Source organism: Colletes latitarsis, chromosome 9 (genome assembly GCF_051014445.1).
Source record: "Colletes latitarsis isolate SP2378_abdomen chromosome 9, iyColLati1, whole genome shotgun sequence".
Taxonomy (NCBI): Eukaryota; Metazoa; Arthropoda; class Insecta; order Hymenoptera; family Colletidae; genus Colletes; species Colletes latitarsis.
In genome coordinates, this window is record NC_135142.1 from 32,067,374 (window position 1) to 32,084,508 (window position 17,135).

At 44.4% G+C, this 17,135-nt stretch overlaps 4 protein-coding genes across 5 annotated transcripts; 1 reads left to right on the top strand and 3 right to left on the bottom strand.

Moving 5' to 3' along the window:
• Positions 1 to 34: 34 nt before the first annotated feature.
• On the bottom strand, positions 35 to 1,611 carry LOC143345706 (uncharacterized). Its single transcript, XM_076773078.1, has 3 exons — positions 1,482 to 1,611; positions 655 to 1,295; positions 35 to 530 (listed from the first exon to the last, which is right to left on the bottom strand). Exons 1-3 carry the CDS (start codon positions 1,609 to 1,611, stop codon positions 225 to 227), a joined length of 1,077 nt encoding a protein of 358 aa, XP_076629193.1. The 3' UTR covers positions 35 to 224.
• A 233-nt stretch (positions 1,612 to 1,844) lies between these two features.
• LOC143345335 (uncharacterized) lies at positions 1,845 to 4,504 on the bottom strand. 2 transcript variants are annotated; one of them, XM_076772346.1, is made up of 5 exons: positions 4,167 to 4,504; positions 3,885 to 4,100; positions 3,314 to 3,530; positions 2,765 to 2,920; positions 1,845 to 2,037 (listed from the first exon to the last, which is right to left on the bottom strand). In XM_076772346.1, the coding sequence occupies exons 2-5, from the start codon at positions 4,052 to 4,054 to the stop codon at positions 1,906 to 1,908; spliced, it is 675 nt and encodes a 224-aa protein (XP_076628461.1). In that variant the 5' UTR covers positions 4,055 to 4,100; positions 4,167 to 4,504; the 3' UTR covers positions 1,845 to 1,905. The 2 variants fall into 2 exon arrangements, with proteins under 2 accessions (XP_076628461.1, XP_076628462.1); XM_076772347.1 differs by having other exon boundaries at positions 3,885 to 4,068; positions 4,167 to 4,294.
• A 667-nt stretch (positions 4,505 to 5,171) lies between these two features.
• Positions 5,172 to 14,124, bottom strand: LOC143345333 (glutamyl aminopeptidase). Its single transcript, XM_076772343.1, has 16 exons — positions 13,903 to 14,124; positions 13,516 to 13,769; positions 13,236 to 13,383; positions 12,916 to 13,177; positions 9,707 to 9,975; positions 9,504 to 9,638; positions 8,568 to 8,854; positions 8,409 to 8,494; positions 8,087 to 8,214; positions 7,804 to 8,007; positions 7,652 to 7,731; positions 7,040 to 7,188; positions 6,831 to 6,969; positions 5,634 to 5,747; positions 5,400 to 5,508; positions 5,172 to 5,321 (listed from the first exon to the last, which is right to left on the bottom strand). Exons 1-16 carry the CDS (start codon positions 14,122 to 14,124, stop codon positions 5,172 to 5,174), a joined length of 2,736 nt encoding a protein of 911 aa, XP_076628458.1.
• A 571-nt stretch (positions 14,125 to 14,695) lies between these two features.
• Positions 14,696 to 16,277, top strand: Gsts4 (glutathione S-transferase S4). Its single transcript, XM_076773519.1, has 5 exons — positions 14,696 to 14,718; positions 15,265 to 15,413; positions 15,508 to 15,675; positions 15,794 to 15,939; positions 16,009 to 16,277. The coding sequence occupies exons 2-5, from the start codon at positions 15,275 to 15,277 to the stop codon at positions 16,174 to 16,176; spliced, it is 621 nt and encodes a 206-aa protein (XP_076629634.1). The 5' UTR covers positions 14,696 to 14,718; positions 15,265 to 15,274; the 3' UTR covers positions 16,177 to 16,277.
• The last annotated feature ends 858 nt before the right edge of the window (positions 16,278 to 17,135 follow it).

Here is a 17,135-nt window from a genome sequence, read left to right on the forward strand (position 1 = left end):
TGTTCGTTTCGGAGCAGTAATTTTGCAAGTCTGGTTTCTTTCGTGGATGGCAGATACCTTGACCCCTCGTTGCTGGAACCGACCGAGTTTCTTCGAATCGGCTGTGCAACGAAGCTTCTAGGTACGCTTGGTTCAACTTGCGCGACGTCTTCTCCTGTTTGTCGTAAGGGTAACCTAAATATTTCACACTGGTCAGGTTCTTTCAGGAACGTTTAACGAGGTATTCACGATCGTTGTTTGGGATTAGTTATAAAGGCAAATTGCATCGTACTTCTAAATATTGGCACTAGACCAGCTTTCAAGCTTCTCTCGAGCTCTCGGATCTCTCTTTCGCATCTCTCGTAGTAGGTCCCGCGGAAGACCAACGACGGCTTAGGATCTATTTGACAGTCGCCGCAAGAGGTGATTTTCCTACCCTCGTAACGTCTGAATTCGAAACACTTGAACATCTCTTCGATGAAAGTGAAACGAGTCCTGTCGATCCTGGTGATCACGCCTGGTCGTTGCTTCGTTCTCAGCAGATGGTGAAGCTGCGATAACGACGCTCGAAATTTCTTTGATAATCCATACTATGAGCATAACCGTGACAATACCCACGAGAGCTATTGGTACAGTTATACTCTTCGTTGTGTATTAATAATTTAAAAAATGTACCTTGAACAGCATGAATAATATCCACTGCATCGATTCGCGTTCCACGACTCTTTCAGCGTACTCGATTTCGTTTTGCCTGAACCTGAAAGGCAAAGAACGATACACGAAATCGTCGTTGAGGTTTCTCGCGAGTACCAACTTCTTCATGTCTTCCACGGTCTCGTAATTTTTCGCATAAACGGTGTCCAACCATCGACGCATCTTCGGTATATCGAGTACCGTTTTCCTGGTCCAGTAACCGCGCCAGATCGTCTGGATCCTCGTCGCCATTCGATCGTAATAATCCTGCCACATTTGATGAACACGCTCAACCAGGTATCGATCGGCGAAAATCCTGACACAATAACCGCGCCAATGCCGTTGGATGGTGATCGCGCTTTCGTGCAACAGCCGCAAATGTTTTCGAACGAGGAAACCACGGACCCGTGCCTGGAACGTGAAACTAATCGTAAGACTCGAGAATTTAACGCATCCAACAAAATTCGATCGTCGAATACGAAATTGTACGTTCGGTTGAAAATACTTTTTTGGGTAATGGTTTAAGGGGGGAGAGTAAAGTGCATGACTGGGCGATACGACAGTAACTCGATGGATCGTGCACGGTATTGTGTGTCGCGATCTTGACCTTAAATAATCGATATCTCGACGTCCAGCTCTCCCGTTACGACACTCGAGGCTTTATTATTAGTGAGACTCGCACGGCGTTTGGCCGAGAACGATAACTCGTTCAGGATCGTTCCGTTATCGAGCGCGAGATTATCTTTCGCTTAACCGTTGGAAAGATATTGTTCTGCAAAACCGAAAAATACGATGCTATTATTAAATACGGTGATTAACCTGTATTTTCTTGGCGGCGATGAATTTCACGCGCCTGATCGATTCCGCGTGATCGTCCAAGCGTTTGATTTCCTCCTGTAGATCGATAGGATCCGTCGTGTACCTCAACATGGACGCCATCGCTAAAGACTTTTCCACTCTACATATCGCGCGACCGTCAGTCGAGCTTTTTCGAGGCTATCGTCGTTGCATGAACGTTGCTGCGATTTTTTTGTCAAACAATCTAAGGTCAGCCTTCACGTGACATAAAATTACACCATTTAACGATATTAAAACGTAAACGTCGTATCGCAGCGACACTCGAATTTTCCATTTCTCTTTCAACTTTCAGTTAAATAAGCAACCCAACGAAAAAGACAATAAATAATTTATTTGCTCGTACATTTCTCGGGCAGCGTAGATTTTAAACCGCGATCATAGAATCCCTATGTAGAGCAGGAAGACAAAGAGCGTCGTGGAGAGGAACATCAAGGCTCCAGCAGCCATAACCGCCATTATACTCTTCTTCTTCTTGGACGTCCTCATCACGTGAAAGTCCTTTCGTGACTGCGCAAAATAAGTACAGCTGAATATTTCGCCGCGATGGATACACTAACTGGAGAACGATAATCGAACGTCGATTTGACGACCATCGCGGAATTTCTTAATTTTTATTGCAAGTTATACGAGTATTTAATTTCTTTCTTTTCCAGTTTAAGGACCTGTGTGTTGCGCCCTTGAAACATGGCGTTCAGTGATATATTATTGAAAAGACAGAGAAACATTTTTCTAACACCCCATAAAAATCAAATATCGAAAGTTTTATTTTTATTTTTGAACGTACTGATCTGAAAGATCAAACACCGCGTCGACGCGAGTTTATTGCGGAGTTGTATGCTTACAAAATTCGTTCGCAGAATTTGAGGCTTCCGATAAAGCAGACCAAGTCGAGCTGCGTCTGTGCATTTAGTGGGTCGTGACCCGTTAATCGTTGCTCGATATTGGTATAATTAACGGGCGCGGTATCTGTTCAGCGTTAGTAAATAAAACGAGTGTAATCACGGCCGCGCTACCCTTTGGGAAATAACCGATTTCTACTAGATGGGGTCGTATTTGCGAGACCTGAACGCGCCGCGCACCCGCGGTTATTGAATGAAAATTCTTTTCTGCCCGCGATTCAATTACGGAATCGTGGCCACGACGCGCTGTTATCGAGCAGAACGATAAGAAAATGAACGGGTTGGAGTCGATTTACTGTAATTTGCGAGGCTGAAAGTGATATTCGTACGATTACCATGATTTGCAAGCTCTGAGTCTTTCGAACCAGCTCGTCCAGCCTCTCGCCCCTGTCCATCAGTTTCAGAACTCCGTCCATCAACGCCTGTCGAATCTCCGCCAATTCCCCCTCCAACCTTGGGATTATGTTCGACTCTTGTCGATTGTACTCCTCCTGAAATTGTGCTCGTTTAACGATTCAACTCTCTCGTGTGCTCTATTGGCTCTAAACGGTCTTCCTGTTCTCCGCGTGTCTTTGCGATCGCGGTTAATATTTGTAGGTAAAAAATATGTCTAATTTAATTCTAGATAGTTTAACCTGAGCGAGAAACCTGGAGTACCGCATTGCGGTCCAATGGGAACGATTCATGAAAACCAGAGTGGAATTAATAAATTGCTTTATTCGAATAAAACTTGGTTGTACTATTCTTAAAGAAAGATATTATTGTATCGGGGGCAGAAATAGAGCGATATTAATTGCGATAGTTTAGGATTAATCGTGCGTCGCCGTGGTCTCGTTCACGGTCACGATTAGGTCAACAATTCCAGATTAAAGGGTCGAACGTACGACTATCTTCTTCAGAGGCTTCGAGAGGTCGATGACGGCGAGATTCGTTAGGTCTGTCGAGAGGTCGGCCATAATGGGCAGCTCCCTGTACACGCTTCTCAATTTTTCCAGAAATACGTGGACGCAGGACTCCAGATTGGCCGCCGACGACGGACACTCCGGCTTATACGTCAGACAGGCGTAATGAAGTTCACCGATCAGCACGTGCACCGTGTACCTGGTGGAAAGGAGCATTAGACGAATATGTCTCATCAGATTTCTAACAATGAAATAAAATTACGCTTTGCGCTTTCAAGTGGCGGAATAATTTTAGGTAAATTACATAGCAGAAGGGTGTAGAAATATTCCACGAAAACAGAGATTGTGAATCGAGATGGACCGATGAGAATTACCATAAATGGAGTTCAGGTATCGCGATCGTTAGTTTCGCTAAAGAGAATTTCTCCGGATAGAACTTAAATTCAGCTTCGACGTTAACAAAACTTTAAAGCGACGTTTCTCGAGATCGAAAGCCCACTTTAAATAAGTGGACTGTAAGTTTCCAAGCCACAATTAAAGTATACACGCTTACTTGCCCCGATCGAGGCTGATCTTGTCGTTCTCCAGCGGCTTCAGACTGTCCACCGTGCTCAGCGCGATCGCCCTGTAGGCTGGGTCCTTCTTGGCAGGATAATCCGCCACTATCTTGCACCCCGACTTCTCCCAGAACGCCACCATCGCGTAATGCACCGTCGTGTTCATCCTTGACGCTGGATCTACCGCGCGTTCGCAGTCAGTTGACAAAACACTGACATAAATGTCTTCTTAGCAAAGTAAACGGGCCACAGCGCGACGGATCGGGGTTTCTTGTTACCTTTTTCCAGCTCAGCCAGGTTCGATGCAGTCACAGTGGGTCTGAGGGGAGTCCTTGGCGTCGCGAAAGGATCCGAAAATCGACGCTGGTCGACTTTGGCGAACGCAGCAGGAGCACTCGCGTCGCGAAACGCGGAGGATCATTCGCGAATGGATGATGCAGTCTCTATCAGCGTTCGTTCGCGGGCAAACACAACGTTCGTCTGCTGTTTACCAGTCGGTGTATCGACGATGCGTAACGAAAGAAATTTCGATAAACCCGATAACGTCCCGGTGTCGTGTCTGCGACGACGTTACGCGTCGATGCGTCGTCATTGTTTAACCGTGGCTGAGATTCTTTTTTTTCGGGGGACAGACTCGCCGTAGAGGTGGGCGAATCGTTCGCCGATTAGATACAACGAGAACATCGTCACGATTGGTACGCGCCGATTTTCACGCAAACAATACACGTTTCTCCGTAAAAACGCAATGGTTCTTTGGTAATCGAACCGCCGCTTTTATTCGATCGTAGTAGAAGATTCATCGATAATCTAAATATTTCCAATGATCTTTGCTTCCAGAGATTATTGTTCCTTAAGATATCGGGCTCGATGAAACGTTAATCGAAATTCACGATCGCGGTTTAATCGTGGCCGATAATTCGCTACGAAATACGTTCGCTTTTCGTTGAAAAAATACTCGGCACCGATAGCCGCCGATCAGTACTTTATTATTTACGAGCAGCGTTCTCCTCTGTGCGTACAAATTAATCCCATCTTTGGTTATCAAGTCGCGGGACAGAATTCGTGCACGTATGAAAATTCAAATTGAACGTACGAAAATAAGAATTGGGTTCAGAGAATAAATGTACGTTTAAAAAATTGTCCGAGCGACCGTTTGATGGAATAAACGTTGCAAATAGGTCTCCGCGCGTTGTTTTCGTTCATCTATTATCCAAATAAAATTTTTTCTCCGGTTCGAATTGAATCGAAGCGGTTCCGCGATTCGCGATTGGAAAACGCGGGATTTAATCGAACCCATTGGCCGTCAGCCACCGGTCGATGTTTTGCACGTTCGCGTCCAACCAGTCGATGCTGTTTTCAATCTCCTCGATAGCGTTCCTCTTTGTGCTCTCCGTTACCCCGAGATCGTCGTGTTCGCGAAAGAATCGTTTGGCCTGCGGAATGAATCTTTGGCGAAATCTCTCGCGTCGTTTCCAGTCTCCGGGACTCTGACGAAAGATAAAAGGGATTACCTCTTGCAGCATTTCCCGGTCTTTGAAGAACGAGACGATCGCGACGACAGCTTTCCCCAAAGCGTAACCGTTCGCAACGTAATCGTCGACGAGGTTGTCCCATCGAGATCTACGGAAAGATTCTTTTTCGATTAAATATACTATATTGTTTCTTTACTTTTACAGTAATGGCTCGAGAGAGGAGCAAACTATTAAAATATTAGCGTACGCGAGGAAATTCCCAAAAATTCGTACCGTACGAAATTCCAGGCTACGTCCAGTCCCGTGGGATTCAATGCAATTTTCACCAACACGTCGGCGAAATCTTGTTTGCGTACAAAGTTCTCATTGGTCGCGCGTTCGAGGTACCTAACCGATAAACAAGATACGCAGGATGATCCTAAATTAACCCCTTGCCATAGAATCACATGTCTGACACGTCACAAGTTCTTGATGTCAATAAAATAAATCTATTTTTTTTCATGACCATTCCTTGCACGAACAAATTGAAACAAAATTAAATAGCATACGTTTGAGAAATTATTTGGAATTAAATCGCAAGCCAAGGGGTTAAACGGTGAATCTGTGTCGGCGGATTCGACGAATAAAAATAAATTCTGAATTCTGAATTTTTAAAACGAGGATACTAATAGTCAATTTTCCTATAACGTGGTTAATTCGTTAGGCGAAACTTGGAATACAAATCCGACGTAAAGTCGAAAAGAAAACGATGCAAATGGGCCAATGTACTTTGAGAAAATGTATAATAGAATAATAGGAGTTATTAAATCACTTGGAACAAAGCTATAGCCTGACCCAGTTGCTAAAATCCACTGCATTATTCTCAAATAATCCCGTGCTATGTTAATTAAATATCTCAGAATCGTTCCTTTATGACGCAAACGTTATATCTCCTCCTTTGTTTGTCCTTAGACAGAATTTAACACTATTCAGTGTGGAAGACGGGATGCATAACAGGTTCGCCTTGAGCGTATAAATTATTCATTGCATGTAAAATTGTTATACGCGAAAATTGCTCGTTTTAGAGGCAGAATCGTACGATTTTTTTAAAAAATAAAACGTGTTATCCCCTATCAGCCGCAAACTTATTAAACAGCTAACAACACCGAGCGTCGACAAAGATTTAGGTAAAGCAGCTTCGATATCTACGTACACCGAGAGCCATAATAAATAATGGGAATGAGGCAACATTATTCGCGCCGGATAAACATTGCCAAGCAAATATCGTTGTTTCATTGAAATCTTTGACGATATTAAATCTCCAGTTTAACGTTACGCGGGTGGAAATATTATCGAGAAACGAAACACAATATCTCGTTAAGTTTACAACCGGCAATTGTTAATAAATGCATGTTCGAGCTTCGAAGTGCGGTTCGAATTTTGAATGCCCGATTGAAATTTGTTCGAAAAAGAAATTGGTGGTCGACGAACCGATTAAGGGCGCCCTTATCTCGAACGTTGGTCAGTCCCTTGGTCAGGCGTTCCCTTTCCTGGGCGTCGGTCTCCGTCGCGAGTAGCCGCGACATGTTTTCAAATATTGATCCAATGTCGTCCGAGTGCGTGACAAGGCCTATCGCGGTATTATACCATGAATAATAAAGTCTCAGGGCGGAAAATATTTATGATCTCTTCCCCCTCACCGAACGAGTAGACGATAGACCGAATATCGGCTGGCGGCGTTTGTGTACCCTCGCTCCCAACGAACTCCCTCAGCTTCCTCCCGGCCGTGTCGAGGCAGTGTTCGTGACCCACGCTGCAAGCTGCGTTCAACGCCAACACGCTCAGTTCTCTTGAAACGAATCGCGAGACTTTTCCTTAATTAAAGCCCCCGCCATGTTTGTTTCTTTAATAACGAACGACGTTAAGATCAAACCGGCCCGATCGAAACGCGCCAATTCCCGCTTTCGAGCTCCAATATTTACTCCCCGCCTCGACGAGGACTCGAAATCATCCCCGTGTTTACTTTTAGCGCGAGGGATAAGACACGTACGAGGAACGAGAATCGAAATTTTTGCGTCAGTCTGCACCATCGTTAAATTTTAAAAACGTTTCGATTCGAAAGTGGGACGCGTCGAGGTTAAAACAATGACTCTAATCCTTATTTACGTTGAATTTAATTGATGTAATGACACGACTATATATCCTAATTAAAAAAACTGCACTGTCAAACGATTTACAATAAAAATATGCACGAGTGTCTGTAAATCTAGTGTTAAGGAAAGTTGAAATTGATTTTAAAATGTTCGACCAACCTGTCGGCGACCGATTTCTCTTCGTCTACGTGCCATCCGACACGACGATAGATTTTGTCGACGAGACTTCTGGCGTACGACTGAAAATCGCGCGAGAAAAGAGCGGATCAATTCTCGGGACCCTTCGAGGTCGTTCGCGAAAGATAAAATACCTGAAAACGCGCGTGCACGCGTGTCCCTTGCAGCAATCTGTTCATCCGAGCGAACCAATCGGCGGCCACTGCCCAAGGCTGATAAGCCGTTTCGATCGGCAGATAAGAGGTCAAGTTCATCGCCACCGAGAAACACAGATCGGTAGCATCCGCTAAAAGAAAAGCGTCGTGCAACAAGTCTGCTCTGTCCACGGGGCTCAACGTCTGCGGCAAATCAGAAACGAACGCCAATTAAAAGCTTACAATCGCGAGACTAATTCGTGGCAGACGTCCTGACACGTACTTGGTGGTCGTTGGACAATAAATCCCCGAATGCGTTCCATGCATCTTCCGTGTAATTTACGACGTAATACCCGATCGATCTGTGGTTTAATTTAATCCAATCGACCGTCCTTTCCAGCGACAATACCACTGCGAAGTTCGCGACTCGGTTTAACGAAGAATTTTAATAGCGTTCGAGAGTCTGTTAAAACGAGATATCGTCGACGGTGACGCAACCGTTCGTTTAAGTCGATCGAATATTTGTCTGAGGAAGATCGGATCGAATCACCGCCAAGAATAATCCTGTTTTAACGACGAATTGTTTCGGGTCTCGCGATCGTTACCGCAGGAATAATTCGCGAGGAACCAATCGAGCTTCGCGCCGTCCCTTCTGCTCGTTATGTATTTTATGGGAATGGTCCAGCTTCCGCTGCTATAAACGAAAACGATATTCCTCGGTGGATGTTGGACGTATTCCGAGTTTACGATACCGACGTACGTACTCGTGGATCTCGTGAAATTTCTTGCTCGCCGCGAAACGCTGCTGGGAGAGCCTAAACGCCGCGCTATCGCGACGAACGACGTTGATCACCGGGAATCCGGGAATCCTCGTCCACCGGCTCATAAAGTCGACGATATCGACGTCCCCGCGGGTGCTGTTCCCTACAAGTTCGAACAGATCGTCCGACTCCGCGTTGCGGAACCGATATTCGTCCAAGTATCTTCTCACGCCGAGAACGAACTTGGAATTACCGATCGTGTCCTCCAGCATCCTGAGCACAGCTGCTGCCTGACGCGAGTTCGATTTTAATCTTCGACGGGACACTCTTCGAAAATAGCCATTTTTAGTGCCTTTTTGGACAGGCATTGTTCGAATAAATTATTTGAAAAGCAGAAGATCGTTACTCGTATCCAACAAGTTTCGTACAACGTCGGTACGGTTAGTAATCTCTTACTTTCCCGTTGGCATTCTTAGACCGTGATGAAATGGTATCATTTGGAACGTATCAAGGAACTCTAGAGTTTAAGTAGAGGTCTTCGCTGAAACTTCGGAAGGATCTCAATATTTGAGGTATACCTTATATTTGGTATATACTCCATCGTTGGATTCCATAGGTCCATATTGGTTTTAATATAACTTTCCAAATGAGCATTTTAGTTTTCAATTTTAATCGCGAATCTTCACCGACGAGTATATCTTGTTTGCCCAAGACTTCAAATTAGGTCAAGCTTTGATAGTAATACTTATATCGAAATTGCGAGCCCTGGGCATACATTCGAACTTATTTGCTTGGATTTTCAGTTTCATCACGAACAGGAAAGAAATTGTCATTATTTACCAGTCATGAATGAATAAATAAATAAATAGAGCTGGGGAAGTAAAATGGCCATTTTCCAACACTATTTTCTCACTCATTTTACGATTATTGGAACAATACCTTTTGGTAGGAGATACGATCGAACATTTCCTCGATCTCTTCCGGATCCTCCACGCGCTTCACAACGGGACGGGCGCGAATCTTGCTATCGTGCTTCATGGAAATATACTTGGTACGCAAGGGAAAGGAGTCCATCTGATGCAAGAGAAAATACCGTGGACCAAATCTATGTATACTCAAGTTTATTATTGTTTGTAACAGACCTCGTTCCACTCGGGGAAGACAAAGTCGATCGCCATGTACTCCATGTAAGTCGCGAATCCCTCGTTCAGCCAGAGGTCGTTCCACCACTTCATGGTGACCAGATTTCCGAACCACATGTGCGCCAATTCGTGGGCCACCGTCAGGCTGACGCTCTTGGTGTTCATAGAGGAGCTGTCGTTTCCGCTGTGAAGCAGTTCCGTCTCACGAAACGTGACCAAACCCCAGTTCTCCATGGCGCCAGCCCCGAAATCGGGTATCGCGACTAGATCTAATCGTGGGACGGTCCATAATCTATCTTACGAGGGGGTTTGTCGCGTGGAAACAACATCGATCGCTCGTCCAGAGATGCCAGAAAGGCACCGAAGGTTTCGGACCGCCTCGTGAGAGTCGAGAGAGAAAGGCTTACATTTGCCTTCTCGCTCTTCAACAACTAATATCCGATCTCCCGTCAACAGGTCTCCACTGGCCTCTGCTGACCGCTGCTGACCACTCCTGTTACTTCTGACAACGTATAACGATTACGACTGGCTACTGTTAGTCTCTCCCAGCCTCTGCTGGCCTCTGCTGACCACCGCTTATATTTCTGACAACGTATAACGATTACTACTGACTTCTGCCTGCCTCCGCTGGACTCTGCTGACCGCTACTGACCACTCCTGTTACTTCTGACAACGTATAACGATTACTACTGACTTCTGCTAACCTCTGTTGGTCTTTGCTGATCTCTGTCAGCGTGTGCTTGTCTCTGCTGAACTTTCCTGGCCTCTGCCGAACCCTACTGACCACTGCAGGTATTTCTGATAATCTATAACGATTAATACTTACTACTGCATGCCCCTACAAGTCTCTGCTTGCCTTTGCAGGTTTCTGCTTGCCTGAGCATGTCTTTGCTGAGCCTCTGCTGAACACTGCTGACCACCTCTGATGCTTCTGACATCGTATAACAATTACTACATGCTACTGTTCGCCCCTGCTGATCTCTGCTTGCCACTGCATGCCTCTACTCGTCTCTGTTGACCGCTGCTGACCACCTCTGATGCTTCTGACAACATATAACGCTTACTACTTGCTACTATTCGCCCCTGGTGATCTCTGCTTGCCACTGCTGGCCTCTACTGACCACTGCTTATATTTCTGGCAACGTACAACGATTACTACGACTCCTGCCTCCCTCTGTTAACCTCTGCCAGCATCCCCTGGCCTAAGCTAGCCTCTACTGACCGCTGCTGACCACCGTTTATATTTCTGACAACGTATAACGATTACTACTGGCTATTGCCACCCTCTGCTGACCTCAGCCAGCATCTCCCGACGTCAGCTGACCATCGCTGACCACTGCTGACCGTTGCTGACAACTTGTGACATGATGTAATATAATATAATATGTTTATATGTATTAAAGTTTTGTATAATGTAAATCTATGCCAATAAATGATATAATTTCAAAGTATTCAATGTGTTCTCATCATTTTTTACCGTCCTTTTCCTCTCCAAATCATTCTCTTACCTATAAGATGCGTACCACCTTCTTCGCAAATTCACCAGCATTTTAGAAATGTTCCGGGAACTTTGGAAATCCGAATTTGACCTTGACCTTGGCCCAGTTTCGAAAGTGGGTCAAGGCCATTCGAATCTTAGAAAAATTCCGGGCAGTTTGAGAATCCGGATTTGGCCTTGACCCAATTTCGAAAGTGGGTCAAGGCCATTCGAAATTTCAGAAATCTTCCGGCCGACTTGGAAACCCGGATGGCCTTGACCCAATTTCGAAAGTGGGTCAAGGCCATTCGAAATTTCAGAAATCTTCCGGCCGACTTGGAAACCCGGATGGCCTTGACCCAATTTCGAAAGTGGGTCAAGGCCATTCTAAATTTTAGAAATCTTCCGGCCGACTTGGAAACCCGGATGGCCTTGACCCAATTTCGAAAGTGGGTCAAGGCCATTCGAAATTTCAGAAATCTTCCGGCCGGCTTGGAAACCCGGATGGCCTTGACCCAATTTCGAAAGTAGGTCAAGGCCATCGAATCTTAGAAAAATTTCGGGCGCTTTGGGAATCAGGATTTGGCCTTGACCCAGTTTCGAAAGTGGGTCAAGGTCACCGGCATTTCAGAAAACGCTCCGGGCACTTTGGAATTCCAGTTTTAAGTAGAGAAACGGTTTCTTATAACTAAGGGAATAATAGGGAGAGGAAAAGAAAGGTAAAAGTGATGAGAACACATAGAATTCTTTGAAATTATATCATTTATTGTCATAGATTTACATTATACAAAGTTTTAATACATGTACATCATGTTAGAAGTTGTTAACAAAGGTCACCGTGGTCAGCAGGGGCCAGCAGAGGTCAGCAGAGGGATGCAGAGGCATGCAGAGACTAGCAGGGGCAAGCAGTAGCAAGTTGTAATCGTTGTACGTTGCCAGAAGCATCAGGGGTGGTCAGCAGAAGCCAGCAGAGGTTGGGAGAGGCTGACAGTAGCAAGTTGTAATCGTTATACGTTGCCAGAAGCATCAGGGGTGGTCAGCAGTGTTCAGCAGAGGCCAGCAAAGGCAAGCACAGGCAAGCAGAAACCTGCAAAGGCAAGCAGATACTTGTAGGGGCATGCAGTAGTAAGTATTAATCGTTATACATTATCAGAAATACCTGCAGTGGTCAGTAGCGTTCGGCAGAGGCCAGGAAAGTTCAGCAGAGACAAGCACACGCTGACAGAGATCAGCAAAGACCAACAGAGGTTAGCAGAAGTCAGTAGTAATCGTTATAGGTTGTCAGAAATATAAGCAATGGTCAGCAGAGTCCAGCAGAGGCAAGCAGTAATCAGGAGCAGTCAGGAACAGTCGCTGTATAGTGTAAAAAGTTGTCGGGAGTTCTGTACTTTTGTCAGCACTGGTCATCAGAGGCAAATAGAAACCAGGGGTAATTTGCAGAGTTCAGTAATGAACTCTAGGAAAGGCAAGTAAAAATACCTGGGCAGTCGAGATTCCGAATCGTATGCCGTTGACGGGAGGAAGGATATTAGTTGTTCAAGAGCGAGAAGGCAAATGTGAGCCTTTCTCTCTCGACTCCCAGGAGGGAAATTACTCCGAAATTACTTCGGGCAGCTTCGGAATAATCGAGAAAGAGGGCATGTGTCAGTTTGCCTTTGTCGACTTTCCGAAACTACGAGCTCACGTACGCGTGATCTGGTATGTGTGAGTAGGGCACCGTATTTGGAATTACCAAGTTTCGGCAGCGGATAGTCAATATTAAAAACGCTCGAATAATACTCCATCACTCGGACAGCGACGTTCAGGGCGAAGGTTGCCTTGTGTTTGTACATAGGCCTGGCACACACGTTCAGCGGAAACGTGGTGCCGTTTAGGAGCGTCGCGTTCGCCAACAGACACTCGAAGTCGCTGAGGAGGAAGGCGACGACGTACGTGGACATCGGAGGCGATGCATCAAAGTACGTGATCGTTTCGTTGTTCGTCGTCTCGACTTTCTGCGATGAAATTATTCCGGAACGTTTGCGCGATAATGGGGAACAATAATTGACTTACTGCGACTGGCATGTTCGATAACGCACGATACGGGGGCTTTTCCGTGTGCAGGAGGCGAACGACGAACGTGGATTTCAAGTGTGGCTCGTCGAAGCAGGGAAACGCGTTTCTCGCGTAGAGTGGCTCGAACTGCGTCACCGCCACTTTTCTACGTCAATAATTCTTATATAGATATATAAACTTCCGGACAAACAGCGCGAAATATCGTTTGCGAAGCGTTAAGTTTAAGTTACGATACAAAATTAAGGATATATCTTATTCATCCAAGTACGGTTGTTACCTGACTGTCTGGTCGAGGTCAACGTATTTGCTCAAGTAGAATCCATTGATTTTCCCCTTCAAGTCGCCGCTGAAGTTCATTTTTAAAAAATACTCTCCCAGTGGGACGATTCTATACGGTTTAATAACCAACATTTCACGCTCGTCTACGGGGAACACGGACTCTATTCGCACTTCCGTCCGCCATCTTGACGAGTACAATTTCGTCGACGAAATAGTTAGGTTCCTCGAATGCAAAACGATGCGATTTTGAGGCTACGATAACATTCAACAGCTTGAAATACTAGTGGTTTCCAACCCCAAATCGTAGAAACTTTCTGTTTCATTGAAAATATTTGTCTAGTTTGGGGTGGGAGAAAATAAACTGCATTAATGCCAGATTACTCACTCTAAGAACATCGATATCGATACGAATGGAACCATGGAACTGGTCTTTTTTTAAATCGATGGAAATCGCGATTGCGTATCTATTAGGGACCACGTCCGCGGACAGTCGTTTCTCTAGATCCAGATCCATGGGTTTATTTTTAAACGCTTCGTCGTCGATCGCGCAAAAATCCTTCGCTCTCATTAAAACCACTGTAATTAAGATAAATCTCCAGTTGGTCATTCTGGGCCCGAAACAGAGACTCGTTGTTTTCGTTTCGGAGACGTGGTCTCTTATCTCGTCGAGCCTCGGCTGAAAAAGCGAGTCTTTGTTTATTGAAGCTCTATAATATGAAATATGAAATTTCTGGAGGGCCTCCAAAACGGCGGCCTTGATTGCGTTTTTGCAATTAAACGTGACGAGAACACTATGACAAAACATTTGGTTAATCGCCTCGTATTCGAAATTACTGCGTTCCGTGGGCGATTTTTTGCTAATTTCACGGAAGATAAAGTCGATGCGTCGCGATAAGAGTATCGTGTACGACTATCGATAATTATCGCGTCGATATACATATGTAAGCCGCTGATATTTGTAGGAACGAGGGCCTCCGAACGACTCGGTTTTCACCAAACTCTCGTAAGTGAAAGTAAACATGGACTTGTTTCGAATCGTAGGACCAATCAGAGACTCGATGCTATCTTGCTGACAGAGAAAGTTCTGCAGGCAAGACGAAGAGAATACGAACGATGAAAGTGGGGATCGCATATAATTCCCACCAAAGCATAGAAACCGGTTAGTCTTCGGTGAATTTCGTACGTTGCGTTTGATTTATCGGTAAGTTAAAACCTTGTATACTCCCAAGACGATAACGATCGAAAAATCTCCAACGATCAATTTTATCGGTCGATCGAACGCAATTTAAATCGGAGTGGTACTTTCTCTAAGCTGAATCGTTTATACAGGTTCCATTTGTATTAACCACCATGCTTTATCAACTCCGTACATTTTAACGAACGTGGACTTTCGGATTATTTTTTCTGCAATTAATATATGTCCTACGATTGATCTCAAGCGTGTTTCGTGACGATTAGTGACATCTGTCGAAAAACGTTACAAATAATATAACGGATAGATAAGAGAGACTTGTTGCAATCAAGAGCATTTAAACGATAAACATATCACGTTTTATATACAGAATCATATTTACACGCAACTTTTATTTATACTCCGAAACGCGTTTCTCACTCTTTATTCTAGAAATAATAAATATTGTATTTGTTGCAACTTTCATTGCTTTTTATGCATCGTTTGTAAATAATTTTCCTCTTTTGTATTCGACTTTGAGCGTCGTCGGTGATATTTTATCCGTTGTATCGTTAGATTGGCGATAATGACAGGATACAAATTGGTGTACTTCAATGTGATGGGATTAGGAGAGCCCATAAGGTTCATCCTCAGTTACGGTGGCGTACAGTTCGAGGACGTCCGGATGACATACGGTTCCAACGAATGGTTCAGCATGAAACCAAGTACGCACGGAACGATCGTAATCGAAGCGTTTTGCTTTGATCGTCGGTTTATATTGCGTTCCGTGATTTTTAACGTTTTTTTTTCTATTTCCAGCAACTCCGTTCGGTCAGTTGCCCGTGTTGGAAATCGACGGGAAAGTTTACACGCAAACGTTGCCTATTTGCCGATACCTGGCCAAACAATTTAATCTGCTCGGCAAAACCGATCTGGACACCCTGCGAATCGACGCCATCGCGAACGCTCTTCACGATTTTAGAAAGAGTAAATATTGATTCCGTAGCCGGGCAAATTGATTCCTTTCTGTCGATGTACTTGCGTAAATACCGTTAAATCTCGTTCGATTCCGCGCGAACGTCAACGACAATTTTCCATTTTGCAGTCGTGATATCGTACTACTACAAAGAGCAGGATCCTGCTTTGAAGGCGAAGAAAAAAGTGGAAGTGCTCGACCAGACGGTACCGTTTTACCTAAACAAATTGGAGGAACTGGCCAAAAACAACGACGGATATTTGCACGGTGGCCAAGTAAGCGTTCTTGCGTGCCTAGAAATTTTTATTCCAACTCGAAGTTGACGATACGTTCGATGTTTTCAGCTAAGTTACGCGGATCTGTTCTTCGTTGCCATTTCGGACGCGATAAACACCGGTTACGAAGCTGATATCACGAAGGATAAACCACACCTGAAGGCCCTCAAAGAAAAAGTTTTAGCAATTCCGAGCATTAAAGCGTACGTAGAGAAAAGACCGAAATTGGAATATTAATATTTCACGAGTGTTTCTTCGATTCTTTTCAAAGTACTAAAACATTCTCTAAACATTTACGCCCGTTTGTAATATAAATATAACATTATTGAAACTCGGTATTTACGTCGATTTTACCCGCCAAACTTTACTCGCGGTTTTCCAGAAATGCATCGAGATGCGTTTCAGCCGCATTTTAATAGATTGTGTGCTAGCAATGTGTACGTACATCTTCCGCAGACTGCTCTACCACGAGCGAAGGTGTCATAAGTAATCGCTTAAAGTGCTGGAAATCGTATATTCCTTTCCTGGGAGCAAGTTTCACTAGAATGAAAAGGAAACGGAAAAAACATTTAATTCTTATTCGCCATTACGCGCTGAAGTAATCTGCTGTCCTTACCTGTATTCGTTTACACAACTTTCCCTTCTTACGTTTCCATCCTAGTTGATCTATTTCTCTACGCTGCTTTGTTTGTCTTACTATAATACAGGGTGTTCGGCCAGCTCTGGAAAAAATTTTAATGGGGGATTCTAGAGGCCAAAATAAGACGAAAATCAAGAATACCAATTTGTTGATGGAGGCTTCGTTAAAAAGTTATTAACAATCAAATTCAAAAATTTCAAATCATTCTGGAAAAATTATATTTGGATGCGGGGGTCGATTACAATCATTTTTGGTGAATACACATACCTCCGAAATTCTATCCACTATCAAGAAAAAAATTCAGTACTGGCGGAACTTTAAACGTTAATAACTTCTCAACGAAGCCATCATCAACAAATTGGTATTCTTGATTTTCGTCTTATTTTGACCTCTAGTATCCCCCATTAAAATTTTTCCCAGGGGTGGCCGATCACCCTGTATGTTTGCGTTGGTGTATTTCGTCATTGTGCACACTACTTTTACATAAAACACATGTAAGCTGTGTGCACGATAATAGACGTTTAATATTTAATTGGCTACAAGCGAGTGTCAGTAG

Excerpts from the sequence above, each read along its gene's own strand:
- LOC143345333 (XM_076772343.1), bottom strand. The coding sequence starts at position 14,124 with ATGACCAACTGGAGATTTATCTTAATTACAGTGGTTTTAATGAGAGCG. Across the intron at positions 7,189-7,651 it reads GAGAAATCGGTCGCCGACAG|AGAACTGAGCGTGTTGGCGT; the intron begins GTTGGTCGAACA and ends ATTCGTTTCAAG. Across the intron at positions 5,748-6,830 it reads GATAAGGGCGCCCTTAATCG|GTACCTCGAACGCGCGACCA; the intron begins GTTCGTCGACCA and ends TTTATCGGTTAG.
- LOC143345706 (XM_076773078.1), bottom strand. The coding sequence starts at position 1,611 with ATGGCGTCCATGTTGAGGTACACGACGGATCCTATCGATCTACAGGAG. Across the intron at positions 1,296-1,481 it reads GAAAATACAGGTTAATCACC|ATATCGATTATTTAAGGTCA; the intron begins GTATTTAATAAT and ends CTGGACGTCGAG. Across the intron at positions 531-654 it reads TATTATTCATGCTGTTCAAG|CTTCACCATCTGCTGAGAAC; the intron begins GTACATTTTTTA and ends TCGTTATCGCAG.
- LOC143345335 (XM_076772346.1), bottom strand. The coding sequence starts at position 4,054 with ATGAACACGACGGTGCATTACGCGATGGTGGCGTTCTGGGAGAAGTCG. Across the intron at positions 3,531-3,884 it reads ATCAGCCTCGATCGGGGCAA|GTACACGGTGCACGTGCTGA; the intron begins GTAAGCGTGTAT and ends CCTTTCCACCAG. Across the intron at positions 2,038-2,764 it reads CTCAGAGCTTGCAAATCATG|TCACGAAAGGACTTTCACGT; the intron begins GTAATCGTACGA and ends TATTTTGCGCAG.
- Gsts4 (XM_076773519.1), top strand. The coding sequence starts at position 15,275 with ATGACAGGATACAAATTGGTGTACTTCAATGTGATGGGATTAGGAGAG. Across the intron at positions 15,414-15,507 it reads ATGGTTCAGCATGAAACCAA|CAACTCCGTTCGGTCAGTTG; the intron begins GTACGCACGGAA and ends TTCTATTTCCAG. Across the intron at positions 15,676-15,793 it reads TCTTCACGATTTTAGAAAGA|TCGTGATATCGTACTACTAC; the intron begins GTAAATATTGAT and ends TCCATTTTGCAG.